General features: G+C 47.6%; 1 protein-coding gene across 5 annotated transcripts in view; it reads left to right on the top strand.

Moving 5' to 3' along the window:
* UBE2F (ubiquitin conjugating enzyme E2 F (putative)) overlaps positions 1 to 27,657 on the top strand; it is a 57,902-nt gene that overhangs the window by 25,789 nt on the left and 4,456 nt on the right. For all 5 annotated transcript variants that reach the window (XR_009351959.1, XM_059167569.1, XM_059167568.1 and 2 more), the window contains 5 exons: positions 8,516 to 8,583; positions 15,129 to 15,199; positions 19,334 to 19,391; positions 22,320 to 22,352; positions 24,641 to 24,703. Coding sequence is in view for 4 of the 5 variants with exons in the window: in XM_059167569.1 (XP_059023552.1) it covers positions 8,516 to 8,583; positions 15,129 to 15,199; positions 19,334 to 19,391; positions 22,320 to 22,352; positions 24,641 to 24,703 (293 nt within the window). In the remaining variant the exon portion in view is untranslated. The remainder of the gene's footprint in view (positions 1 to 8,515; positions 8,584 to 15,128; positions 15,200 to 19,333; positions 19,392 to 22,319; positions 22,353 to 24,640; positions 24,704 to 27,657) is intronic.

Raw genomic sequence — 27,657 nt, 5'->3', positions numbered from 1 at the left:
CAGTGTGTAACCACCAGGGCAGTCTAGGTACAGGATGTTTCTGTCAGCTCAGAAAGGTTCCCTGGCCCCTAGCAGCCATCGCCCCCATCATTGTGCCTTTTCCAGAATGCCGTATAAATGGTCTGAAAGTATGTAGCTTTTGTATCTGGCTTCTTTCACTTAGCACAGTGCTCTCAAGATTCCGCCGTGTGTTGCCCTGTGTCATCGTTCCCATTGGCCGTCACTGAATTTGAAGGTGGAGGAAGAAGAGCCTCTTGAAGCTGGAAACTGAAGGAAACAGAATTTCCCTAGAGCTCCCTGAAAGGAACGCAGCCTTGCCCACTCTCTGATTTTAGCCCCATGCCACCTATTTAGGACTTCTGACCAACAAAAGTTAGTAAATTCATGTTGTTTAGGCCACTGAGTTTGTGGTGAATTACTGTAGTAATTCACCTACAGCGACCATATAAGCAAATACAGAGCGCTGTGCTTTCTGTGCCCTAAGAGCTCTAAGAAATAAGACCTCCTCTTGTTTTTTTAAAGTAGTTTTTAGTTTTAGATATTACAGTTTGGTCTGTGATCCATTTTTAGTTCGTTTTCCATATGGTGCAGGAGAAGGGTCTTGTTTCTCTCCTTCTGTTGCTCTCTCGTTGAATGAAGGACATGTTTCCTTCTCTTTCCAGGACAGTGTATGAAGAGTTAGTATCGGTTCTGTACTCAGGGGTAGAATTCTCCAGTCATCGGTAGAATTCACCAGGGAGGTCCTCTAGCTCTGGAATGTTGTCTTTTTTTTGTGGTAACATTTTAAGCATGAATACAGTTTCTTTAGTAGGTGGAGAGCTATTTTGGTTATTCATTCTCAAGTGAGCTTTGGTAATTTATGTCTTTCATGTCTTCCACATTTTCACATTTATTGATGTAAAGTTGTTCTTAATATCTTGCCCTATAAAATTCTGTGGAGTCTGTGTGATATCACACTTTAATTCCTATTGAAAATGTTTTCTTTTTTCTTGATCAGGTTAGCTAGAAGATCATTGGTTTTAGTCTCTGCAGAGAACCAGCTTTTGGTTGCACTGATTTTCCCCTAACATATTTTTTTTTCTTGCTCATATCTTTATTATCTTCCTTCGGCTTATTTTCAGTTTAATTCTTCTTTTTCTGGTTCTGAAGGTGGAAGCTTAGACAGATAACAAGATATTTCCATTTTCCCACCCCAGCCTTCATTTTCTACTTTTCATGTCTCCTCTACGTATGTTGTAACCCAGCTTTAGACAGTCTGCTCTTTCTGTGTTTACCAACATACTAACTGCCAGTGACCTTCACTCCTTGTGGTAGGTCTGAGTTTCCTGTTACTTTCCTTCTGCCTGAAAAACACCTTTGGGTTCGTCTATAGTGCAGCCCTGCTGGTGACGGTTTCAGCATCACTTTCCTGCTGCCTGCTGAGTTACTGCTGATTCTTTGTTCAACGTTATGTGATGTGCCTTTTATTCTCTGGTTGCTTTTAAGAGTCTCTTTACCACATTTTTAGCAGTTATGTGCTTTGATGTGGTTGTTGACCTCACCTGGGCTTGTTGAGCTTGCTGGATTTGTGAGTTTGGTTTTCATGAAACTTAGAAATAATTTGATCAACATTTCTTTAAATATTTTTTCTGAAACCCCTTCTTGGGACTCTGGCATATATATTACCTCGGCATGGAAACTATACCTTCATTGGGTCACAAGTTTTTAGCTTTGTTCACTTTTTTCTCTGCTTCGTGGTGGGTAATTCCTATTTCTGCAGGGTCTGATTTACTATGCACCATATCCAGTGAAATTATCATTTCAGATACTATTTTTTTTACCTGTTGATGTTTTATTTGCTTCTTTTTCATCGTTACTGCTTCTTTCCTTGTGTTATGACTGTGGTTTCCTCTAAATCTCACCCTCTTTTCATGACAGCTGACTCAGTGTCTATCTGCGGCTCCTTGCTGGTTCCTGACCCCATGTCACCACCAAGCACTTGCCCACCTCCGTGGCTGGCATCAGGCTGCACATCTGCCATAGCTGGCTCACCAGTCCTGTCTGCCACTCTGCTCCCGGTCCACCTTCTAATGGATACTGTCTCTTTGTCTTCCCCTCCTCTGCCCTGCTCATCCTCAATTCCCAGTGAGACAGCCTGATTCGCAGTGGCTGTGCCTCTCCTAGCCATGGGGCTGCAGCCAGTTACTTACTGCACATGCCCCAGTTTCTTCTTTGAAGCAGTGTTGTTGTGCCCGTCCCACTGCACTGTGGTGACTGGGTCAGTGACCATGTGGTCCATGCCCCCTGTGTCTGTGTGCTTAATATTGTAGTGGTTGTCATAATGATTTCAGGTTGTACCTAACTGTGTATCCCCCAGGTTTCCCCTGAGTAATCCAAGCCACAGCAGCTTCTTCCCCTCTTCAGTGAGCCAGCTTCATGCGCATTGTGTCACAATGCGTCACCATCACAAAGGTCAGCTGCACAGTTTCTTTGTGTATTTTTTCTTTTTAAGATTTTATTTTTTATGCAATACCTGGGGGGCTCAGTCCATTCAGCACTGCCTTTAGCTCAGGTCCCTGGGGTCAAGTCCCACGTCAGGCTCACTGCTCAGCAAGGAGCCTGCTTCTCCCTGTGTCTGCTGCTCCCCCTGACTGTGCTCTGTCTCTGTCTCTTTCTTTCTCTCTGACAAATACATAAAAAATCTTAAAAAAAAAAAAATTATTTTCATTTATTTGAAAGAGAGAGAGCACATGAGCATGAGCAGGGGGAGGGGGATCAGCAGAGAGAAAGGGAGAAGCAGACTTCCCCACTGAGCAGGGAGCCCAGTGTGGTGCTTGATCAGCCAGGACCCCGTGATCATGACCCCAGCCAAAGGCAGACTCTTAACTAACTGAGCCCTCCCCCCGACCCCGGTGCCCCTTGTCTTTGTGCATTTTCATGTTGGGGTCCGCACACTAGACCCCATCCCAAAGGTGAGCCAGAATGCCCAGGGCCAGTTTTTGTGTGTCCCTCAAGCTGAGAATGACTTTTACATTTTTAAAGAGCTATGAAAAAACAAACAAGAGAAGATGCGTGACAGAGACCTATGGCCCGAAGCCTAAGTGCTTCCTGTCTGCCTCTTTACAGAACAAGTGTGCTGACCCCAGCCTGTAGGCTCATCTTGGCAGGGATGGTGCTCTCCCTTTTCGGTTTAAAATGTGCATACAGTATAATTTCCAGTGTGCTGTAAATACTGACATTTAAAGATAAAAGTATTCTATTGCTCTTTAAAATGTTTCCAGTAGAATCTAAATGGATACTCCCACTATCATGCATTTTTGGAGAAACATGAGCAAGCTCTACTGCAGTGATTGGAAAGTGGTCAATGCTGCCTTTTCTCCTGGCACTCTTCATTTTATTCCACGTGTCCTACTGAATTTTATCTCAGTGTGAACATTTTTCTGCTAAGTATTTTGTCACCCTGTCCTGCTATTCTATAAAAATATATATATTTATTTATACATGCACATGTATATGTATATATAAAAATTATTTTGAAGGTTTCTTTAAGACTCTTAGGCCTCAAGCAGTTTCTTTTGAATGGTTGTTAGTCATTGTTTGCACCAGTCCTGGCTTCTGGTCTTCCTCTAATGGTGCCAGCTGCCCCTCCTGGCTCCTCTCCTCACCCTTCAGACTCTGTCCTGTCCTTGGACCTCCATAGTCTTCTCATGAAATCTGAGTGCTTCTGTCTACTGAACAGCTCCCAAACGACCTCAACCAGCCCCAACCTCCCCCACACTCCAGAATGATGTTTTTGCTGCCAATGGACACCTCTGCTTGATTGTTGACATGAAACCTCAGATTCACATGTCTGACGTGGAACTTGGTGCAGGGGTGCCCCTCATAGCCTTTTTATCTTCTGGTGGCAACCCTCCCCTTGGCTTTGCAAGGTCAGAGAGCTCAGCTCTTCTGTGGCTCCTTGTTCCCCATCCCTCACCTAATCTGTCAGCAAACGCTGGTGTGTCTCCCATCAGAGTATTCCCATTTCACTGCTTCCACCCTGGTCCTAACAGCTTATTGTCTCACCAGGGTCATGGTAGCAGATAACCTCACAGGGCCTCCAGCCTGTCCCTCCTCTGCTCAGACCCCTCCCATGGCTCCCTGTCTCCCTCTGCATAAAAGCTAGCACTCTCACAGTGGCCTCTTGAGCCTCAGCTCCCCAACACCAGCCCGCAACCCCTCCTCCTCCTGGCTTGGAGTGTTCTTCACCCCAGTGGCCTTCTTTCTTCAGGCCTTTGCGCTCTCTGAGCGCCCTATTTAAAATCACAGCACCTACTCCCTTGGATCTTTCACCTTCTGTTATATGATTTCCTTATTTATTTTGTCTCTCTTCCACTAGAATGTAAGCTTTGTAAGGGCAAGAAGGTCTTTTGCTGCTTTCACCAGTGTCTGGCACATCATAAGCACTCATCAAATAATTGTTGAATAAATATTGACTTTAAATAATATGTTGCAAGCTTTGATGGTTATTAAACATAAAATAGCATTTCATGTATCTGGGAATGATGGAGTTATTAGGATGTTTCTCTGGTTTAGTTGATGTATTTGTGAATGAATGACTTTATGCTAGACAAAAGGGTTCAGTATCAATTTTCCTTTTTGTTTCTGTAGTTGTAGACACTGAGGACTGCTTGTTCAGACAGGCCTGGAAGGTGTTTTGTTATAGCTATGACATTTTGTCCTTGGACTTCAAAGTTAGAGGCCAAAAATATCATAAAAGATATTTTGTTGATCTTTTTGCTGATTACTGATTAAGGTCCTTCCATTTTGTTGAAAGCAGAGAATTGGAACCCACCTGACTTGGAGAAGGCTTTCCAAGCACAGTCTTCAGAGTCCTTTAGCATCACAGTTTCTGAGGCATTTACCAAAACCACTTTCCCAAGACCTGTCAACTGACCATTAGTCAGACCTGTCTTCACTTAGAAACATCTGTCATTTTACCTGAAATTCTCAGCAAGAGTTGAGAATATTGTGATATTGATTTTGTCATACCTTTATCAATATAAAAATGTATGCTTTATATTTTCTCAAAAGCTTGAAACTGCAGATTAGCTCATTCAGTTTATCAGAATTATCTCCAGTGCATAAATGGGCAGAACCAGTTCTAATCGTCAGCCCAGTCATCAGTCAGACTCACTCGCAGAAGTCTTACTTATTTCTAAATGTACCGTCAGCCACCTCTTTTCTGAATTTAAATCCTAGCAGTTAGGTGAGGCATGGAGTCAGTCACTGGGGTAGAAGAAGATGCTGTGCCTGTGGCTTGTTGGCTCCCTGTTTGCTTGCTTCTCGTGAGGATAATGTGTTCTTTGATAGTAGTCTAGGGATTGAAGTGCCAAGTGAAATCCTAATCATCCCTGCCATCAAACTCTATGATGTGTCTGAATTTAAGACATTCCAGTATGAACTGGGATATTTTATTTATAAGGCCCTATTTTGCCCTTAACAGAACTGGGTGTAGGATAAGTACAGCCCTGCCATGTGCCTCCATTCAAAGGGCTTTCCTGTGATCTTTGTCCTCTGGGATGTTTGGACCTTGGGGGCAGTATGTCCTGGTAAGAGAAGAGCTGAGACATCAGCCTTCTGCTCTAAGTGGGTGCAGCTGTGAGAAGTGAAAAGGAAGGGGAGGCCTGCAGGACTTCTGCCCTCTTGAGACTATTAGGCAATGTCATTTTAGGAGAGAATGCACTTGGACGCTGACCACCTAGAAGTGGACTATCCTGAGACTGTTTACCCACCTACGCCTTGGACAGTCTTCTCCCAGGAATACCCCTCACCTGGTGCAGAAATAGTATATATGATTTTTGGAAGGCAGGAGTGAGTGGGTTGTGCTCCAGGATACAAGAGGAGGGAAAGAGAGGATTCCTGTCATTGTAACATGGGTGGCAGGGATAGGCCAGCCCAGTGAGAGCTGGATGCCAGGACTTTCCTACTGCATTTCATTGTTGTACCTGAAGGTCCAGTTATCTGAGAAGAAAGACGTTTTCAGCCACAGCAGCCATGGATAGTCATGGCCGTAGTGGGCCGGGCCCCGACTTGTGTGGTCCACACTGGGTTGTGGATGCTTTCAATGACCCCTCTGCCCGCTGGCTCCAGAGCCACGTAGGCAGTTCTCAGCCTCCGCCCTGCAAAGTGCCAGCTTGGGAGCCAGACCCGGAAGGTGGATCTGCAGGAACTCTTTCCTGGGGTCTTTTGTCAAGAAAATCACAGGAAACAAGAGATGCTCTTGAGTCTCCTCTCAGTCCGATCTGCTCCTCAGCATAAGTGGGAGTATGGCATTTCTAGACAAATTCATAAACAGGGTGGATTGGGAAAGCTACATACCTTAGAAGAGGAAAAACGAAGTTCTGGCTCAGGAGTTGATAATCTTTCCTGAAAGCGTAGTTCATGAAATAGAGCAAAAATTAGAACTGTCTGTTTGCTCTTGATTTTCAGTGGGTTCAGAGATTATATAATTCTAATAATTACTAATCGAGAACTTGACTAGAACAGAGGAATATGGTAAAACCAAAACCCCATTAGACCAAATAATAGTTTTTTTGAAACTGGTAAATAGAGTTGAAACTATTTAATTGTGGCACGGAAAGCCAGCTGGAGAAAAACCACAGTGGTGTGGCAGGATGGAGTGGCTGGGGCACAGCCTTGGGGAGCAAGAAGAGAGGAGAGCAGATGGAGCTCTGCACCCGAAGCTGGGGTTCTGGTGTCATTTACAGAGCCCAGCGCTAGGCCACTCTGCAGTGACCGCTGTGCAACACGGAACCTCTGGTGAGCAAGGGTATCCTCTGATTATTTTATATCTGAGATGCCACTTGTTAGGAAAGTTCTTGTATCTGGAGGTAAAATTTTTCCCCAGAGTCTTTTCCAAAGACTTGGTAGTGTCAGTCATGAATCCAGGTACACTTGGAAACACTAGAAGTAGACGCATCAGATCAGTGGGGAGGGTAGAACGGTAAATGCTATATGATAGATTAGAAAGAGAAAAAGAAAGACACACCACCACACAAAGAGAAAAAACACACCACCTTGTTCTAGATGAGTGGATGAGCGGATGGAACATGTGAAACCACAGGATCACTAAGAGAAAACAGAGATCAAGTGTTTCTGTGATCTTGGTTGGGAAAGATCTTTTTAAGGGTAATACCAAAGACAGAAAACACAGAAAGAATAGCTTCTCAAAAGTGAAAACTAGTTGAACCACAAAACCAAAAGACAAGCAGCAGACTAAGAAACATTATAACAAATATAAAAGGCAAAGGTTAATCTTCTTCAGAGCTTTTTTATATTGTAATTAAAACATGGGTACCTCAGTAATACAAGGCTACTTATGGAACATCAGTCATTCCATTCTTATTGAAAAAGGACTCCATATGAAATAAATTTCAGCCTCGCCACTTTTCTTCAGAGGAATGTAAAATGAAACAGTCTTTCTCTTCTGTCATACTGGCAAAGAATGAAAATTTTGGGGTCCAGGTAATGTTAGTTTTACCTGCTGGACGACATAAATATTGACGCATTCCCAAAAAGCTTTTTAGTGATGACTTATTGGAAACTAACAACTTCCTATTAAATGTTTGTTTTACATAAATAGCTGAGGGAAGCAATGAGATGTACTATTGCTGATTTGTTCATGGTGATAAATATTTGGGGGGAAGTTGAACTTTCATTTTAAAGATGGTATTAATTTTGTCAAGTTGGGGAGCTTAGAGTAATTTGCCCCAGTGGGGCAGCGGGGAGGGGCAGTTTTTTCAGGCTTGAGCACCTTCATGGTGGAGCGCCCTCTTCTGACAGCAGCCCTAGCAGCATTTACAATGCAGGCTCAGGCCCGGCTCACCCCGGCGTGGACCCTACAGAGACTGGGAGGTGGCTGACACCATTGTGGGAGTTGAGACTGTATCCTGGGGTCTGACCCAGTGCTACCCTGATTCCAGACATCCCCCTGCATGCCCGTTATCTCCTTTCCAGAGGGTGTGCTCTGTTCAAAAACTCAGCCAGCCAGCCCGGAAGTGTCGCCTGTGCACTCTCTCTCAGGCAGGGATTCTGTCCGTATGCCTCACTGCTTGTCCCCCAGCCCTGGGGGGAACTGACATTCTCACAGGGCGACCAGCAGCAAACAGACGACCCTGCAGCTCAAACAGGATGGTTACCTGTTATGACGTGAGCCCATGGGTTCTGGAATGTAGAGTTGGATGGACCGAGGTGAGAACAGGGTTCCTTGGATGGGTCCTGGGAGACTGAGGAAGAGGAAGCAGTCCCTGGGGGAGGGGGGTGCCTGTGCCTCCTCTGAGGGGGCACAGCTAGTGGGGTGACAAAGATCAGCAGGGCATTAATTGGGGTTCATCTTTAGAGCAGGGGCAGGATTTGATGAAGTAACAAGGAACCCCGCAGTCCTGTTGTTTAACTCTTAATTCTCTGTATTTGCCATATCCTAACACGGTGTTTGCTTTTTGTTTCCTTTTTTTTAATTTAAAGGATTTTTTGTTTTGTTTTGTGTTTTCGATAGATGAGGGTTACTACCAGGGTGGAAAATTTCAGTTTGAAACTGAAGTTCCTGATGCATACAACATGGTGGTGAGTAGCCTGCGTCTGAGCTGTTCTTCCCCCTTGGCGTGGTCTGGTGGTCCTCATGGGCCCCACCCCACCCCACCCCCAGCATTGGGTCCCCGACCCCCCACCTCCCCCACCCCCAGTCCCAGAGCTGAGTACAAAACAGCCAATATTTCTGTGACTAATGTTGCTTATCAGCAGCATTCAGAGCCCTAGGAGAGAGATCCGTTTTTCGATTAGCACTTGTGAGTGCTGTGTCAGGTGGGGCGCACCAGGGCCACAGCGCAGCCAAGACTGTCCTGAGACTGGCACCTTTGCTGTGAGCTGCCTATGTGGTTCGCACCAGTCTTACTTGTTAAATTCTGGCACTGAAAAAGAAAGCATTTTATTTAAAACTGTAATTTTGTTTATAGTATAATACCAAAATTACCAGGGTGTAGGAAACATGTATTTTAGAATTTTAGAAAAGAGAAATGACTCATAGTTTTAAACCATAAGTAGTTTATGCCCAGAGCTATATTTTTTTAAAGATTTTATTATTTATTTGACAGACAGAGATCACAAGTAGGCAGAGAAGCAGGCAGAGAGGGAGGAAGGGAAGCAGGTTCCCTACTGAGCAGAGAGCCCAATGCAGAACTCGATCCCAGAACCCTGGGATCATGACCTGAGCCAAAGACAGAGGCTTAATCCACTGAGCCACCCGTGCGCCCCCAGAGCTATATGTTAATCTCTCAAAGACCCCACCTAGGTAATAATTATACCAAGTATTGTCACATTCTCTCCTTGCTCTTAAGGAACTTAACAATTAGGAAGGTGAGAAAAAGTGTAGAAAGTGACCATAAAATGACAAAAGCCATAAGTAGCAGATAACAGCTGGAGCAGAGCCAGGAAACACATGCACAGGAATTCTGAGAAGGAAAGGAGAAGATCACTTTGGGAAAGTTGTCCGGCCAGTTGAGTTTTCAGGAAAAATGGGACTGGAGTTGTCCTGACTTGGGTTGACCTTTAACCCAAGGGAGGGTGGTCTGTGTGATGTCAGAATCTCTGGAACTGTGTTAGGTACAGAAGTGAGAACAAGCAGCTGTGTGTGGTGGATTGACCAGGTCAACTTGAAGGAAGAATTGGGGTTGGGGAGAAGTGAGGACAAATGAGAATCTCAGTTTGAGGATTTGGGGGCATTTTCACTTTGGCAGTGAGAAACCAGTGACAGTTCTGAACAGCTCCACAATTCTCTGTGTGTGTGTGTGTGTGTGTGTGTATAGGTATATGTATATGTAAACATCCCCCTAATGTTTCCTAGACCTCTCCAGGTGTATCAAATAGGAAAAAAAAAATTGATGGTGAAATTATGTCTCTTGTTAATTTGAGCCTGTGGGTACGGGGGACCCCATGTGCCCTGTTAGTTTGCCTTTAGTGATTGTCCTACTATCTGGCATGTGGAATTTAGGCCCTCTGCCCCGGGCCCTGGTCCTGCCACCGAGGTATAGTTCAGTGACTGGCACACTTTTTTATTTGAAGCCAAACCTTTATCTAAGAAATTGGTCTTTACTAGGCTACTACATTAAAAGTTCTTTCTGAATGTAGTTTATGAGGATGGGAAAGAGTTGGCAATGCAAGAAGAAAAAAATGAATTTTTAATCAAAGACAGGAAAATGTGCATCTCAGGTCTTTGGCCATCCATCTCCCTGCTGACTTCTCTGTTTTCCTCATCACACACTGAGGAGTCTGGCTTGACAGGACACTGGACTCCCTCAGGTGAGATGCAGTTGGAGAAGTTTGGTTGAAGTACAGATGTTTAGAATTCCAGAGGCTAGTGATGTTTTCTGGAAATAGCCAGGCATATGGCACCTAAGTCTGGACCTTTTAGTTGTCCAGACTTAGAAATGACATTGGTCATTTCTAAGGACTCCTTGTTGGAGGAATGCTAAAGGGTGGTATGTGACACAGTCTTTTCTTCGGAGAGGCAGTGAGTGTTTGAGGAGGAGGATGGTGTGGGGAGGGCCTTAGCATGAGCTGGTGGACTTTTCAGACAAGGCCTGCCAGTCTAAGGATCACTGTTTAAGGAACATTAGGTTTCATTTAGTGGCTGAGCTTCTCAGTCCCAGTGTCAGAAGAGAGCAGAGCATGAGAAGACACTAAGGGAACCGATTTTTGTTGTGCTTTTATGTACCAGGTGCCCCCATTCACTTCCCCTGTGGGGCCCAGAGAGGTAGAGTTAAGGATATACCTCGTTAGCTTTGCCAGAATTAAAGGCTCCATTGCTAAAGCAGATTCTTGTCCAAGGCTGCCCAGCCACAGGATGTATGCCCTTCCCACAAACCCAGTGGCCACTCGGTGTGAGAAAATATTTGTCATCTTGTCCTGTCTCTATGTGGCCTCTTCAAGAAACAGAGAACTAGGATACAGAATACACAGGATAGAAAACCACTGAGCCTCAAGGACATGTCTCTTATATTAGTTGGTGACTTATGATGGTTTTACACTATATTTAGTTTCTTTCTCCTTTGAGAAATTTCTGAATGATGGACTGGTTTGATTTCATCAGGAATGAAACCCATGTTCTCTAGCCAAGGGCCCTGAGAGGCCAGCCCCTCAGGGTAGACCCAGATCCTGCCCTGCTGTCAGCAGGGCCTCTCCTGCTGTACGCTCCCTTGGCACCTGCATGTCCTCTCTGCCTCCATGTCCAGGCTCAGGCTGCAGCCTTACCAACAGGCCGGCAACTATCACTAGCTCAGGGGAGGGAGTGGGGGTGACACCATCCCCAGGAGACCCTGTGATGCGGTGCCTGAGACTGGTATTTGGGATTACTTGTTTTGTAGTTAATCTTTGCTTATATCACTCCGTAGTGTGTGTGTCCACTAGAGTGGGAGTGGCTTACGCTGTATCTCCAGGGCTCTGCGAGAGCACACGGTTCATGTTTATCCAGCGGTTGGCGCGCTCTGCCCCTCCAGACATACTGTGTGGAAGACAAAAGCAGCATCAGAGGATACACGGGTTGCAGGCATTTGGGGCAGAGTATGTGAGAGTAAATGTCAGGCACCTGTGTTTTATTTGGATGAGGACACAGCCAGCTTGTAGGTCAGCCTAGGAGACCTCTGTGGAGCAGGCTTGGCTCATTTGCCTTTATTCCATGTCTTTATATGATGTTTGTGCTTGTTAAGGACTTTTTAAAAACCTGTGACACTTAAAGCTTTTTCAGTTGAAGACACTTATTAAGATTGTCATTCTGAAAAGCTTCCAATCAATAAAACAGGTCATTATTTCAGAGTAAACTTTTAAAATAAAGAAAATTCTATTTGGTTTCCCTACCCCCTAAATTCCCCCACACCCCAACAGCTAAAGTTCATATTTCCCTTTGGTTCTTTGTCCTTTTGTCCCTGAACTTTATCTCACAGTCTCAAGCCCTCCTTGTGATCTCTCTATATTGGCTGAAAGTATTTAGTGACATGAAATAAGCTTTTAAAACGTGCAAGGTTCTTTGTCAGACACTGGCTAAAAAGCCTGGTCTCCTGGGAGACAGCACAGATGGTGATGAGCTAGGGTGGTGACATAGCGCTGGGGATCCCTGGGCGATCATGAAGCCTAGAGAAAGAGCAGGGCTCAGTGAGGTGTCACAGTCCCCACATCCTACGGTGCCCCCGTGGCATATCAATCATGGTTGGATCGTGGTCAATCGTGGAGACTATGCACTGAAGCAGGAAAGGGGGACATGACTTTTCATTCTTTGCCTCCAGTTTCCTCTAGAAGGGACACATGTTATGTCCCACACACTTTTTTTTTTTTTTTTAGATTTTATTTGTTTATGAGAGAAAGAGAATGAAAGAGAGCAGGGGGAGGAGCAGAGGGAGAAGGGACAGGCAGACTCCATACTGAGTGGAGCCTGATGTGGGGCTTTGATATCAGGACCCCGAGGTCATGACCTGAGCTGAAACCAAGAGTCTGACGCTCAGCCTACTGAGCCACCCAGGTGCCCCCCCATACATATATTTGACAACATAACCAGATCAAGAAACATGGCCATGACCAGCCCCGAGAGGGTAAGGGGGAGCCAGAGATACTGAAAGTGAACTAAACTTCCACTCCCCTCTTGTAGGTAATGTGTACTTTGTAGGAAATTAAGAAACTGTGGCCACAGGTGTTTTCTTAAAAGATTTCTCAGCTAGAGTTTTATTTTTTTGTTAACACATAATGTGTTATTTGCTTCAGGGGTACAGGTCTGTGAGTCATCAGCCTTACACAATTCACAGCGCTCACCATGGCACGTACTAAACTTAGTTTGCTTAGTTGTACTGTAAAGATTTTTCTGTTTTTCCCTTGTTTTTTAATGTTTTTATTCTGTAAAACTTCGGGGGATTTTTGTGGGGAGAGGATTGTTTTGTTTCGCTTCACCATTGTATTAAAATCCGCTTTCTTTTTTCATGAGTTTTCCCTTGCCCGAGCCCAGGGTAACTCAGCTGCATTCTCTTCAGTGCTCTTAATGGTTCTGTACCATGTGTGCTCACTGCATCTGGAGTACAGCTCTTCAGTGGGGGTCTAGATATGATTTTGCAGATTGCTAGCCGGTCTTGCACTGAAGAATCCCTTTTCCCCGCTGGTCTGCAGTGCAGTAGCTGTCATATATTAAGCTCTCAGCCTGTGATGGGGCAGGTGGCAATGCCAAGTAGGAGGTGGAACTGGGTATTTCCTGTTTGTCTGACTTTAGGGGTGGGGTCCGGTCTACAAGATCTGTTGGGAAATTGTGTGTCAGAATGTGGGTCCACAGTTCTGATTCGTTCTCTTGTCTGGGGACTGCAGTTAGGAGGACCGCTGCTGGCAGGGGAGGTGTCTGTGCTAACATCTAACTATGGGCGATGTGAAGGGACAAGGAGGGGAGGGGCAAATAACAGCCAGACACTTGGAGATCTAGTGAATGACACTAGGCAGGGTAACAGGTATGTCATGGACTCTCTAGAAGGGAGGGAGATAGAGCCTGTAGGTTCCCCAATGCCAAGTTGGTGATTCAGTCTATCCAGTATGGAAACTGTATTATCACTTAGATTCATACAGCCCCACAGTGCCGGCCTTCCCTCAGCCTGAAGGCCTTTCTGGAAGTGGCACGATGACTAGCATACTTTCTGTCAAATGCTCTTACATTTACTTGCAGAAAACCAAGTTAGAGCATATTAAATAGATTGAAACTCACTCTGAATCTAAATCCTAACCTTGGACACCTACATTTACATACTTGGATTAATTATCTGGGGGAGTTTCTTGATGTCGTGCTGTTTTAAAATCAGTAGGAAAACTTACAGGAGTGCCGGAAAAGTATGTCTGTTTTGTACAGATAAGATGATGGAACAATTCAAGTACTAGAAGAAGTACCAAGAGTATTTGAGTGGTTAGTAACAAAGGCAAAAATCTGATTGCAAAGACTTTACAAAAGAGTAGCATCCCAAATGCAAATTAATACCAAATTATAAACATGGAAAGCATGGCCCCCTGTGACAAAGGGCTGACACATGAATGTCTACAAGATGATGTGTCTGTGAGACTCGGCCAGATGACACTTTGTGCTCTGACCAGCAGTCCCTCTACCTGGGCTTCCTCCCGGGCAGACCTTTCCTACAGACGTGAAGAGATGAGCACAGTGATTTAGCGCAGTCCGTGGTAGAGGTGGGAGGCAGCCTAAATGTCCAATAATAGGAACTAGCTTGTGAAATGCTAGAACTAGTACCATGGAGGGCGAGAAAGCCCAAAGCCATCTGAAATGGTGACAGAAAGGAATGTGAAAATATAGAGAGCCCATGTTCCCCCTTCTATAAAGAAAAATGAATGTGCACACACATGCATCTCTGTGTGGCGCCTAGAAAAGAGGCTCACAGGTGTATACCGGGTGTTAGATTATTTCTGGGTGGCATTATCATACATAACAAAAGGAAAGACAGAGAGAGATCTTGCCTTTTGTTTTCATTGTCTTTTTGTCTTACATGAGTATGGATTGCTTATAGAGTCACTTTAAAAGCACACCTTTATCCAAATATGCCTGGTCATCAGTGATGTCAGTGTGCCACATTCCCACGTGCTCGCTTTTGTTCTCTCTCCCTCCTATAAGCATAGAGCAGACTTAGACTTGGAGGTAGGACAATGTACTTGGCAGTTGCATCTTCAGAAACACGTGCGCAGGGACCCAGCTACCACCATGAGGAGCAGTTACTTCAGCCACAGCTCAGCAGCATAGTGTACAACATCGCATCTGTAGGCTCCCAGTGGGAATGGGGCCTGGAGTGCACTGCGGGCTCCTCTGCAGCCCTGGCAGAGAGTGTCAGAGGAGGCCGAGGCCCTGCCACCAGCACCACGCATCTTCCAGCCCTGGGACCTGTGGAAGGGTCATGTTAGGGGTATGGGCAGACTAGCATGTGTAGTTGCAGTGTGGGGACACTAGTGCACTGGGGGGCAAGAATCCAGAATTGAATGCTGGTTGGGACCAGTCTAGCTGAGTTCCAAGTAAGCCTTGGAATGAGGAGCTAGATGGGTCTGTGGCAGCAGGCATGATTTGGAGAGCCTGTTATCTCTTTCTCTCTGTGTTGCAGCCTCCCAAAGTGAAATGCCTGACCAGGATCTGGCACCCCAACATCACAGAGACAGGCGAAATATGTCTAAGGTGGGTTTCTATTCTTTCCCATCTTCTGTGTTTGTGAGCACTGTGTGTGAGCATTGGCCTTTCTAACACTTAGTCTCACTGAGAGGAAATTTTGAGGCTGGGCCTTGATTAGGGTTTCCCAAACCGTCCTCAGGCCTTTGGGCTGCACTCCAGTGACTGGAAGATCTCCATTCCCACCCCACCCCCAGCCTGCCGCCACCTCCAGACCCACATCCTCCTGGGCCTTCCGGTGGCCAAGACCCCTGCTGATGCTCCCTCCAGGGCTCCTTACCCTTTTCCCCTCCTGTTGTAATGAGAGACTGCAATCTCTCCACATGGCTGATTTTAGCTAAGAAGGAAAAGTAGGATTTATAAAATCCGGGGATAGGGGATGTAGATGGCAAGTTTAAGACCTGGGTATTTGTATTTAAGATGTCCTCTCTTTACCGAAATTGTCTTGAAGTGCGTAAAGCAGGACAGCTCTCCCAGAGCTTCATGTCTGTTGTGGCCTCTGTGTTCCCCCCACCCCCACTGCAGTGGCTGATGATCAGGGATCTGCGACTCCTGCTTCTCGAGGCTGCTGGTCACTAAAGTAGGGAACTGGGGAAGGTGTGTGGTTTGTCATTCTTAAGTAAACTTAGCCCTTGGGCTTTATCTTCCTGTGTCTCATCACTTTATCAAGTAAGGCGGCAGTGGGGCTGTGAGGCTGTGGTGCCAGACGGCCTGGGCTGGAACCCGGTGCCTCTGCCAGCAGCAGCAGCGCCAGCAGCAGGGGACTTGGGCAGGTTATGTAACCTTCAGCCCCCACGCAGAGTCAACATTAGCATTAGCGCCTTATTCTACTTTCCTCCTGTGACTAAGTCGGTGCCCTGTCAAATCCCATCCCCACCCGAGGAACACCAGCCCTGCCTGTGATGGGGAGCTACACACTGCCCGTAGTGCCGGCAAAGCTGGGCCCCTCTTTTTTCTCCTCTTCCTCCTCCCCCTCCTCTTTTTTCTTTTTTTTTTTAAGGGTTATCTTATTTATCTGAGAGAGAACACACAAGCTGGGAGAGGAGCAGAGGGAGAGCAACAAGCAACCTACCTGCTGAGCGTCAAGCCCCACATGGGGCTTGATCCCAGGACTGAGATCATGACCAGATCCAAAATCAAGAGTCAGATGCTAAACAGACTGTACCACCCAGGCGCCCCCCCTTGTCCTTCTTAAAACATTTAGCACCCGGCTCCCCATGCAGCTTGTGTGCAGTGCCCCTGTTCTCCTGTCTGCCTCTTTTTCTATAGACAGTTACAAATGGACTTTCAAGAGGCCACCTTTTCCCCTTCTGTCCCTGAAGTATTACACCTACAAAATCTGACTCCTCCAGCTTCAGGCCATAGATGGCATCCTCTCCAGCCTCCTCCCGCGAGGCCATCGCTGATGCTCGCTCTCCTGAAAGCCCATTGCAGACCACCTCCCTGTCACACCCGGCCCTCCACCAGAGTTAATGCCAGAGCAGGAATTTCTCTTGTCACTTTTGCTCTCTCCGAGAAATCAGGTTGTTAGGGAAGTATGAGGAGAACTCAGTGGGCAGCAGCCAGCAGCAAAGGCCAGAAATCTTAAAGGAAGATCATTGATAGATTTAGCCACATTAAAATTAAAAACACAAAACACAAAAGACCAGCTGGGTTACATCCTTCATGTGTAAAGGTCTTTGCCAATTAGGATAAAAAAGTCAGACACAGCCACTGGGAAAAGCAAGCACCCGCTACAAGTAGTGACTCAAAGGAGAGTTCTGGGTGGGTGGTAAGCACCTAAGGGGTGTTTGATCTCAGCAGTAGCCAGAGAGAGGCTTGTGGAAACAAGATGCCTCTCACCACTCCTCACATTGCCCTGGTGCAAAAGCAAATACCCGGACTAGGGGAGTGGGGAGCTGTGAGAGAGAAGAGAAAGGGGAAGAACGGGCTCTCTCTCATCACGGGAGATCTACCTCTGTTGGTCCTTCAGCTTTAAGGTCTACATTCAACTTGTATTTACCTTTGGATTTGTCAGCTACACTTGTAGGGGTTTATTTGTGGGAAAGAATGTGTCAGATAAAAATGCAAAGACCTTGTCATTGTTTATGAAAAAACTAGACAGTGTCCAGCAGGGGCTTAATGTACCACTGACTCGTGGCATCTCCTGAACAGAGAAAGATGAGCCTGGGCCAGCCCCTCCTGGTCCACAGTGCCGCCTGGTGGCATCTACCTGGATTCCTCACTCAGCGGCTCTGACCAGTGCCTAGCTCTCTGGAGCCTTGTCTAGTACACGGGCCACTTAGCTCTCTTTGTGAGGCTTGCCCTGCCACCAGGGGCCCTTTCCTGCTTTGGGCTCAGGGTCAGATATGTCTGATATGTCTATGGGATTCGAGGGCCCTGAGCCAGGACCCTGGTGGTTGCACTTGAGACTTTTTCTCCTGGGCTCTGTGCCTCCAGTGTAGCCCCTGAGGCACTGTCTGATCCCCTGCCTGGTGTCCTCTCTGAGGGCCTGTCACCTGAGCTCCTGCAGGATTCCTGCCTGCTGAGGCTGGGCTGGAACTTGCACAGTGATGGTGTTCCCTCCACAGTGTCACTCTGCCCAGACCTGTGGCCTGTAGACTTGAGCACAACCTGCCTGATTACAGGCATCTTATCTTCCCCTTACCTGCCATCGCCCTGGGTGGGCACAGCTGGCTTCCAGGTTCAGAGCCCTCCTGCTCTGGCTATGCTGTTGACAAAGGTCAGAGGATACTGCCTGCTCAGCCAGTGAAGCTGCCCCCCCCCACCACCACCCCACCATCAGCCTGTGGTGGTCGTGCCCAGACGCAGTGGGGGCAGTTGGCATTCTTTGCTTTGTGGAGCTTGCCGGCTCTGGGGAGACAGGCATTGAATGAGTGAGCCAGTAGATGGCTAAGGTCTGTCAAAAGGACAAAGACATTCAGAACTGACTCCTGTTCCTGCCTCAGTGAGGAGACCTCTCACTGGGTCATATGGACCACTAGGCCTGGCACGTGGCTCCTGAACAGTTACTCAGAAGCTGCAGAGCTTTCATGGCAACAAGGCCTGCCCCTTGGCAGGGGGGGATGTCTGTAAGTAAGTGATAGTGGTCAACTTGAGATTTTATTTAATCTAACTGAGCTTCACTGGCAATTAAGATTATAGCACAGGTGTATTTTCTCCTGATTTTAACTGACTTATGTGAACTTGAACACGCTCTGGTCCAGAATGTCTCTAAAGCACAGAGGGCCTGATACTGCCATGTGAGCTTAGGAACGGTTCCATGCATACTAAAGCAGCAGCAAGATACAGCTCAACAGTGCCAAACTAATTTATCCCCAGAAGGAAACTGGACAGTAAATTGTAGTTTTTCAAAATGTGGAATAATCATTTCTGTGAGAGTATGTAATATGCACGTCCAGCTGATGGAATAGTGATGGAAATGACCCTCAGGTCCAGCTTAGGAAACAGGACCTCACAGTACCTCCAAAACGCATGTGCACCTGCCCTGAACATGGTCCTCCCACCCACTGGGGAAGAACAACCAGAATTTTTTGCTAATCTACCTTTATCCTTCATTTTTCCCTTTTGAACTTTTAAAAAAAACAAAAACAGAGTATTAGAACATGTGCTAGGAACTGTCACTCTTGTTCACCCACAGCTCCAGGGAAGCTGCCTGAGTTTGAAGGACTGTCCCCCAGGCCTGTGCCCTTGCTGCTTTGTGCCTCGCTTGCTTTCCTCCATTAGAGAGATGGCAGCACCTCCCTCATGGGTCGTTGAGGCATTAGGTGAGGTTAGGATCGTGCTAAAACACATAGGAAGCTCTAAGCATCAGTTGTCATTTTCTGAATATCAAGTTGACAAGTGCTCTTTGTACATTATTTTAAGCATCCTTACTTCCTGCTTAAAACTTCATGTGCATGCAGGATTAAAGACCTGGGTGTATGAGCAATAAACGTGGCACAAGAGATTAGACTTGGGGGGAGAGGTGGCCTTGTACAGGGAGATGGGCCCCAGAAGAGAGATGGGGCCCGGGGAAAGCAGATGCACTGCAGAGGAGACGTGGGCCCACAGGGCTTGGCAGCCGCGGCTTAACACACCTACATCTCCTGCGACTGGAGGCTGACTGACTTGCTGACTGCTGTGCCTTTCTGTCTGTTTCAGTTTACTGAGAGAACATTCGATTGACGGCACTGGCTGGGCTCCCACAAGGACATTAAAGGTAGAGTGCAGGGCGCCTGGGTGGCTCAGTGGGTTAAGCCGCTGCCTTCGGCTCAGGTCATGATCTCAGGGTCCTGGGATCGAGTCCCGCATCGGGCTCTCTGCTCATCAGGGAGTCGGCTTCCTCCTCTCTCTCTCTCTCTGCCTGCCTCTCTGCCTACTTGTGATCTCTCTCTGTCAAATAAATAGATAAAATCTTTTTTTAAAAAGAAAAAAAAAAAAAGGTAGAGTGCAGTGCGCTTGAGCACAGCCCCGGCCTGGAGGCCTCTCCCTCCAGAAACCAGTCTCCTCGCTGTCCCGTCCACCCAGATGGCCGGGCACACCCTGCTCCCACCTGCCCTCCTGGGGCTGCATGACCAAGCCCTTGCCTCAGTCGGTTCTCTGCCCTTTACTGTCTGTGTTTCAAATCATGTGGTTTCTATTCTTCCTTCCTCTGTCCCCCAGTCTTATGTGGTGCCTCACTCTCAGAGGAGACAAGAGCTGCCAGGGTGGGACAAGGGGGAGGAGGGAAAGGGCAGGTGTGGCCTCCATCTGCTCTGAGTTCCCCTGAGCTAGTCTGGACAGATGGGTGGCAACCGAGAGGCCAGGAGTGCCCTGAGGGAGGACCCCACCCAGGGGAGGGCGATGGAGAGGGCAGCTGCTGGGACTGAACAAGTGGCCCCAGCTGCTTCTGAGGTGTAAGCTCAAGTTGGTTCTGGGGATGTACTCTGTGGGTGCTCCATGAGGCCACCAGCTGTGGCTTCAGCTTAGGGCTTCTCTGCCGTGGTATCTGTAGGAAACCTACAGTTTCCTCCTGTTGCCTGAGCTTTTCGTCAGAGGCAGTCAGGGCTTCTGGCTGGTGTTCACTTTGTAGTGAACAGTGCCTGACTCCGGCCATGGTTTCTGCTGCCTAGTGAAGCTATCCATGCAGTCATCATAACCTTGGCCCTTCTCATGCCAGATCCATGCTGCCCAAAAGAGTGCCCTCCTGCTCCTGGGCTCAGAGGGCAGCTGAGTTCCCAGCCTGTGCGTCTCTTTAGCCCGGGACTCCGCACGAAGGCGTCGTCATCCAGACCCGGCCTGTATTCCCTGGTGACTGTGTCCTTTTCCTCTGCGGCTGACAGTTGTGCCAGGTCAACCTGAAAGGGTTATGGGTGTCAGAGTAGCATGTTTGTGGCACTCACAGACTGCCTGACACGTCGCACAATGCCATCTTCCTCTCTGTCTTCCTCCTCCCCATCTTTCTCTCTCTTTCAAGAGCAGCATTGTTGCACATGTGTTAACTTGGGCCCAGTCACGTATGGATTATGAAAGTCATCCTAGCTAAAACTATTTGTAAGGCGAAGTCTGCACCAAACACACACAACATAAACGTGGCTGGCACTTCAGATGCTGCATCGGTTACTGTCCTTTGGGCCCCAAGGGGAGCCTGAGCGGAACTAGACAGGCCTGGGCCCTGCCCTGCACACAGGTGCTAGGCTTTCTCTCCCCAGTGTCCTTCATACTTTAACTCTGTAGGCCCTGCCTTTGAACAGAGCATCTGTGGGTACACTGACCTCATTCTGTATATGCCAGCTTTCTGGTTTACCACTTCGAGACCATCTTCATTCCCACCCCTGCTCCCAGGCAGCTCCACTGCTTTTAGAGGAGGACACTGAGGCCCGGAGAGGTATGCATGGGTCACAGCAGCCCACCAGTAACTGCCCCAGTCCTGGGCCAGGTCTCTTTCTGTCCATGACCACACGTTGTAGGCGAGAGCTGCCAACTCTGGTGTGTAGGCAGTGTTATTGTGTATCACCAAGTAGGTGCTTTGGGGGAAGAACACAGGAAAGGAGTTTGGGGCCTGCCCTAAGAGGACACTGCAGACTTTCTACAGGCCTGACTCTGGGTCCTCCCCAGGTGTGGTCTCTACTGCCACAGGGCCTGGCCTGTCTTCTTGTCATACCCTGGACATGTCCTGCCTATTCGGGACTTAGCTTTGGTCACAGGGGTTCCTCCACCTGGAAGGTGTTTCCTCCTGCCACTTTTCTACCCGGCAGGCCCCGCTTTCTCTGGGAAGTGTCTCCTCCCTGCTGGGTACTCTGTGGGAACACGTCTGTGGGAGTTCTGCTGACACGCCTGTCTGACCAACCTCTCCACCAGAGAATGTGTGCTCACCCCCAGCTCCAGCCCCAAGTTCAGCTCACCCCAGAAGGACATGGGTGGATGGCTGAGCCAAAGCAGAGGTGGCAATTAAAATTGCAAAGTAGCAGAGTATCAGCTGGGGCTGAGAATTGGCCTAATTTAGAAGACAAGACTCGAGCTGGGGACAGGGAAGGCTGAGAGGGAATTTGCAGTTGAATCACGGATGACAAGTCCAGAGAGAATACATTGGTTTTCCACCTTATTTTATTTTTATTTATTTTTTTTTTTTTTAAAGATTTTATTAATTTATTTGACAGAGAGAAAGACCACCTTATTTTAATGAGAATTTCTGACCTTTGAATGTTAGGAAGTGTTTATCACTTTTTTTTTTAAGTAATTAGAGCAAAATGGTTAGAGGCTGGTGGGACTGTGGGTAATTAGCTTATCTCTAGTTCCCAAGAGAGCGCAAAAACAACAGATTTTGTTGTAAAGATGACTCTTCAGAAGTCCCAAACTGTACTGGAAGGTGAGGAGGAGGAGGTGATGGAAGGGGGGGGTTCTCCTGAGCAGACACAGCCTGTGGGCTCCCTGGGCTGGGTCTCAAGGGCACTTTGATTCTGTAATTACTTCCTGTGACTGCCCCCTCCAGATTTCCCAAGCCTGTTGTCATATTGGAGAGAAGTTGTTTTAAATTTCTGTGTTTAGGGAAAACAGCACACTAAAGATAAATTCTGACCTACCACAGTCTATATTTCTCGGTCAAGGGTTTGAAATACTAAGTGCACAGGAGCCTGAAACTTGTTTTCTTCTTTCTTTCTCATTCCAGGATGTTGTTTGGGGATTAAACTCTTTGTTTACTGTAAGTATATTGACCAGAACCCCAAGTTTTCCTTGAGTCCCCTGACTATTGCTTTTAAACATCACACTAAGGATAACCTAGAGAGATTAAAAAGAGCACTCTGTAGACACTGAGCAACTCCTTTCTGTAGGATTTATAGGAGACAGAGGAACAGTGAGATGGGAACCAAGGGGGCTTTGGGGTGGCACCCGGGGAAGGTCGTCAGGGAGGGAAGGGCCGGAGCCATGTCCTCCTTCACAGAGGCGGCTCTTCCTCTGGACGCTGGGCCCACCCTGCTCCATGTCTGCCCTCGGCGTCAGCCCTCTTCCCTCCCAGGTGTCCTGGTTTGGGTGAAGGAGTGTGGTCACCTGCCCTCTAGACTTTTCACAAACCCAAAACCTTAGAACCATTCTCTCTTCAGTGATGAGCTGCTGAAGTTTGCTGTCTACAGAAAGCAGCCTGTCACAGGCAGGGGCTGGAGGGCAGGAGGGGGGCAGGGAGAAGCTAAAAGCTGCTCTTTGGATTTTTTTTAATATAATATTATTCTTTTGAGTTATTGCTCTTTGATCATAAAAGAACTTTAGAAGAAATGAGCCTCAGGGATCTGTCTGTGGGGTGGGGCAGGAAGCTGTGCTGCTTTTGATAAAACTGACCCTCCATGAAAACAAGCCCACCCCATCCAGCCCTCAGAATGGGTGGGTCATTGGAGGGGCAGCTTCCTGGCCCATGGCAGGTGTGCTGACACAACACCAGCATCTGGGGCCAGGCTGCTGTCCTAGGTCACAGAGCTCTTCTCTTACCAGCAGCAAAGTAAAAAAGCAGCAGAGCCTCAAAATTAGACCCGCAGGGCCCTGCCTCACTCTACTTCTCATCTGTTGTCCCAGGTGATCCCTGTAGCAGAAGCAGCAAGCCCAGCACTTCTGTCTTCTGCCCTCCCTTCACCCCCAGGGAAGGTAGTGCTGTCATTCTGTTGTGGTCCTGGTTTGGCTTTTTCATGGATGTGCACAGTTTTACTTCTAGAGCCATGAAGGCTGCAAGAGGATTTAAAGTCTTCCCAGCAGGTCACACTGCTTTTTCATTGATTGAGCCTTTAATCTGACGCAGTCCTGTCTCTCCAGTGCTCCACATTCTAGAGGGCCAACCAAAATTGCTGATTAAGCCTGTAGTGATTGTTCCAGCCAATATGTTCATCTTAGGTCAGATACATGGTAAGAAAGATGGAGAGTTTGGTATGTCTGGTGGTCTTCACATGCGCTGGGCATCTCATCTGCATGCTTTATATTTTTCCCTGTTTCTAGGACTTGAAGTCTAATTGTTCAACTTTACAAGTGATCATAGAGACTTAAGAGTTTTCCTTGCTATATTTCTAACATATTGGTCATACCTCATATTTATTTCCAAATCAGAAATATAGCCCCCAAACTAAACATTTCTCCTGAGGGAGAAGTACAGTTGTCTTTACAGTGACCATTGATGATGACTCTGGAAAGCAGTGACTTCTCATAAGAACAAATCTCACTACCTTGGTTTTTATGAAAGGGAGTAGGCAGTATAAAGATAAGACATGGCCTCCAATTTGAAATCCATGTTGTTTCTCATGGGGAGAGGGGAGTAGCCATTCCAGGGTTTTCTTCTTAAGATTTTTTTTTTTTTAAGTACTTTCTATACCCAACATGGGGCTCAAACTCATAACCCCAAGATCAAGAGTCTCATGCTCCAAGGACTGAGCCAGCCAGGCACACACCCCTACCTCAGGGTTTTCTATTGTAGAAATGCCTGGGGACAGGGTCCTCCTGGCGCTGTCCTGCCTTCAGGCTCACACCCCATCTCTGCTGGGTATGAGTGTCATGCTGTGAAGGGGAATAAAAAGATAAAGGGAAGATCTGGTTAAGGTCAGTGTGGAAGCCACAAACTTAGAGAAGCAAAGTTGCTTGTCACAAATTAAAAGAAGAAATGAATTTTGGAGGAAAAAAAATGGGACTTTTATTTGGAAATACTCATAATGAGAGTGGTTCTTTACATCAAAAAGCCTTAGAACTTAATGTGATCACTATCCTTCATTTTCACCAAACTGTGGATAGTTGTATGTAAACATCGTGATCTTTCAGTCAGCAGTTCACCGATGTTCAGAAAGCACCTCGTAGACTGTGGGCATCCATCACAGGACCTGGGATCCATAATGGGATCGCTCTACTCTCCAGCTTCTCCTGTTTGCTGAGTAGATTTCTGTCATCTGGCTCAGAAAATGAAGACTTGTGACAGCAGAAAAACAGATTCTTTTGTTTACTTTGGGTTTCTCTCTTTTTAAGGATCTTTTGAATTTTGATGATCCACTGAATATTGAGGCTGCAGAACATCATTTGAGGGACAAGGTAAGCTAGTGGTAGTGATTGAGGTTGATGGATTTGCCAAAAAGATGATTAGCGGCTCTTGTTTAGATAAGTAGGAGGCTGAGAATGGTAGGTCCATGCCTGGAATTGAAAGTAGTTGATTGATAAGTAACGTGTTGTGATAAATGTGAGTAAAGTGCTTGCCCCAAGGTCAGACAGAAGTGTTCCTATTAGATGTGATTTCCTAGTAGAATTCAGTCTGAGGGATTTAAAACAGGCCACTGTTACTTCACTGGATTGACAGTATGGGGATACATAAAGCATTCACACGGTCGGGTCCTCCAGCGTGCCTGTGCACTATGGTGCCCAATGCGTTTCTGCCCAAAATAATTGGTTCCTGTTTATTATTACTAATTATCAGTTCCTTTTTTTCTTTTTTTTAAACTTTTTTCTTCCAAATCAGTGCATAAACCCTTACCCATTCTAGGAGCTAATAGTCTATAAAGTGGCTCTACCATACATGAGTGGGGGGTGCTCAGGTTTTCCCCATAGGTGGTTTCTTCCCCCAACTACAGATGATAATGCAGTCAGTATCCCTCTTGTGCACATCCTTAAAAGTGCGTGGACAAGGAGTTGGGAGCAGGAGTAGGAGTCTGGGAATGGCTGTAGGATCGGAGCAAGGCTATTTGAGGTTGTGCAGCTTCACTTGGGGCCAGGCTCTTTAGCCAGTAAGGCCTCAGCAGACAGCCTGCAGGGCTAACCTGGTTTAGTCCTAGAGCCTCAAATTTCATTTTTCTGAACTGGCTTCCCTGTGAATCCTTGCCACCCTAGGAATCAACAACCCGAGGCTGTTACCCAACACCTGCCTGGAGTCTAGAAAGTTCTAAATGCCATCGGCTTCGTCCTAAATACAGTGCTGAAGAGCAGGGGCCTCTGTCTCTAGGAGACCTGTGACGGGCCAGAGCAGGGGGCATTTTAAATGTGCCATGTGTGATGTTTGCTACTACCGAAGAGCAGGCACCACCAGAGCCGCACTGCTCGGCACATACCCTGGCAGGGGCTCACCAAACCAGCAGGCACAGCAGGGACCCGTGAGCCGTGCAGGGTCAGTGGGTGCTTCTGCTCAGGCAGAGGAGGCTGGGAACAGCAGAGGCCTTCAGCAGGTGTGCTGTGGCATCAGGCGGCTCCATTCACATTGGAGCTCCACCTGTCACTGTCCTGACATGGACTTCCCCGCTGAGCACTGTCTTACAGGCCAAGTCAGGAAGAGAAATCGATAATGATGGGAACACTTACAGGGCCAGGTAGAGAAAGACCAGTTATAAATGGTCTATCCTTTTATTTTCTTCAAATGTTGCTTCCTGCTCTTCGTGTGAAATACGGGGAAGACTTGTATATATGAACTGTTAGCCCCAGTATGGTGGACCTAAAATCCTCCAGACATTGATGCCTCCACATGAATCCCCAGACCCCAGCCCCATCCTCATGCTGAGTCATGACGACAGCTATTGAACTTGCTGCTTTATTTTGTGCTCATTGTTCACGCCAAGTTGGATTGGTGGCCACTGAAGTGCCGGGGGAGGGGCTGATGCTCAGGATCAAGTCATGAACGGACTGTCCCCACAGAGCGGACATGCTAGCAGAGGCAGAGCATAGATGAGGAAACATAAGCATGTGGCGGATGGAGGCCTGGGGGCGGGGGACAGTGGTGGGTCTTGCCGTTTTATGTAGCGTGCTCAGAGAAGGCCTTTCTGACAAGATGTGAGTAGAGATCGGATGTGAACCAAAAGGATATCAGGCAAGAGTATTCTGGAGAATGTTATAGTAGTGTAAGGGCCCTGAGGTAGGAATATGCTAGGGGTGTTGAGGGAGGAGGACACAGGCTGGCATGACTAGAGCTGGGGGGCAGGACAGCGGTGATTGGACAGCAGCAGCATCCCCGGGTGGCCCTCCCAAGTTCTTTCCCACCCACATCCCAGAGAGCATTTATTCTCCTGACATCTCTACAAGGGAGGGACTCTTGTTATCCCTGATCTGCTGAGGAATCAGAGCCACCATGGAGGTAACAGACTTGCCAGGAAGGGGCAGAACCCAAGATGTGAATGCAGGCAGTCTGGCTCCAGAGACTGTAGTCTTCCTGTGGCCTCTGCTCTGTGAGCCCTCAGGCAGAGGAAGGAGAGGAAAGCAGCAGAGGCTGAGCACAGAGGGCTTCTGGAGGCCATGAGCTCTGGGCTTTTTCCGGGACCAGGAGAGAGCGGGGGGGGGGGGGGGGGTGAGACTGAGCACCTGAGGGCAGGACAGGGGGAGCAGTGCCTGTGCGGTCTTCACATCCCACGAGCTGTGATTGTGGCTCCCTAGTGGCTGATGGTCCTGTTGCCTTCTGGGTGCTGTGGGAATGGCCAAGTCAGGGCTCGTGGGAGTCCTTTCCACAAGTGCAGGCTCAGCAGCTCTCCATTTCCTCACCTGAGATGGCAGACAAGCCACCAAACCATTTTCAGACCTTAAAACCTGGAACCCACCCTGACTTGGAAAGGGTCACCATGTGAATTAAGTGTGGCAGAAGAGGAGGCCTCCTCCTTGTTCTACCCCCTTCTAGACGCTGCTCCAGGCAAGGACTGGCCACAAGAGGGTGCAGCCAGCACAACGCCTACCAGGGGCTCTGTGGCCTGTGGCCTTACCTGTCACGTGATGCGACTGAAGCAGTGTGACCCCATGGCCATCCTACAACACCTAGTAGCCGTGTTGTGGGAGTAAGAGGGTTGAGCTCCACCTATCAGATCACAGTGTCTTGAACACTGAATGCATGTGTGCTGGGGTGGGCAAGCTCCAAGTACCTCATGGCGCATGTGGTCCTGGAGGGCCCTTGCTCAGTCCTACAAGGCCAAGGAACTCTGGTCTTAACATTAGACCTGAGGGGCACACCTTGGGCACTTTCCTGCCCATACTGGCCTGGGGACACCAAGGGCCACACTGTCCTCTCTTCACCAGGAAATCAG

Source organism: Mustela lutreola, chromosome 3 (genome assembly GCF_030435805.1).
Source record: "Mustela lutreola isolate mMusLut2 chromosome 3, mMusLut2.pri, whole genome shotgun sequence".
Taxonomy (NCBI): Eukaryota; Metazoa; Chordata; class Mammalia; order Carnivora; family Mustelidae; genus Mustela; species Mustela lutreola.
This window is presented reverse-complemented; position numbering and strand designations above follow the sequence as displayed.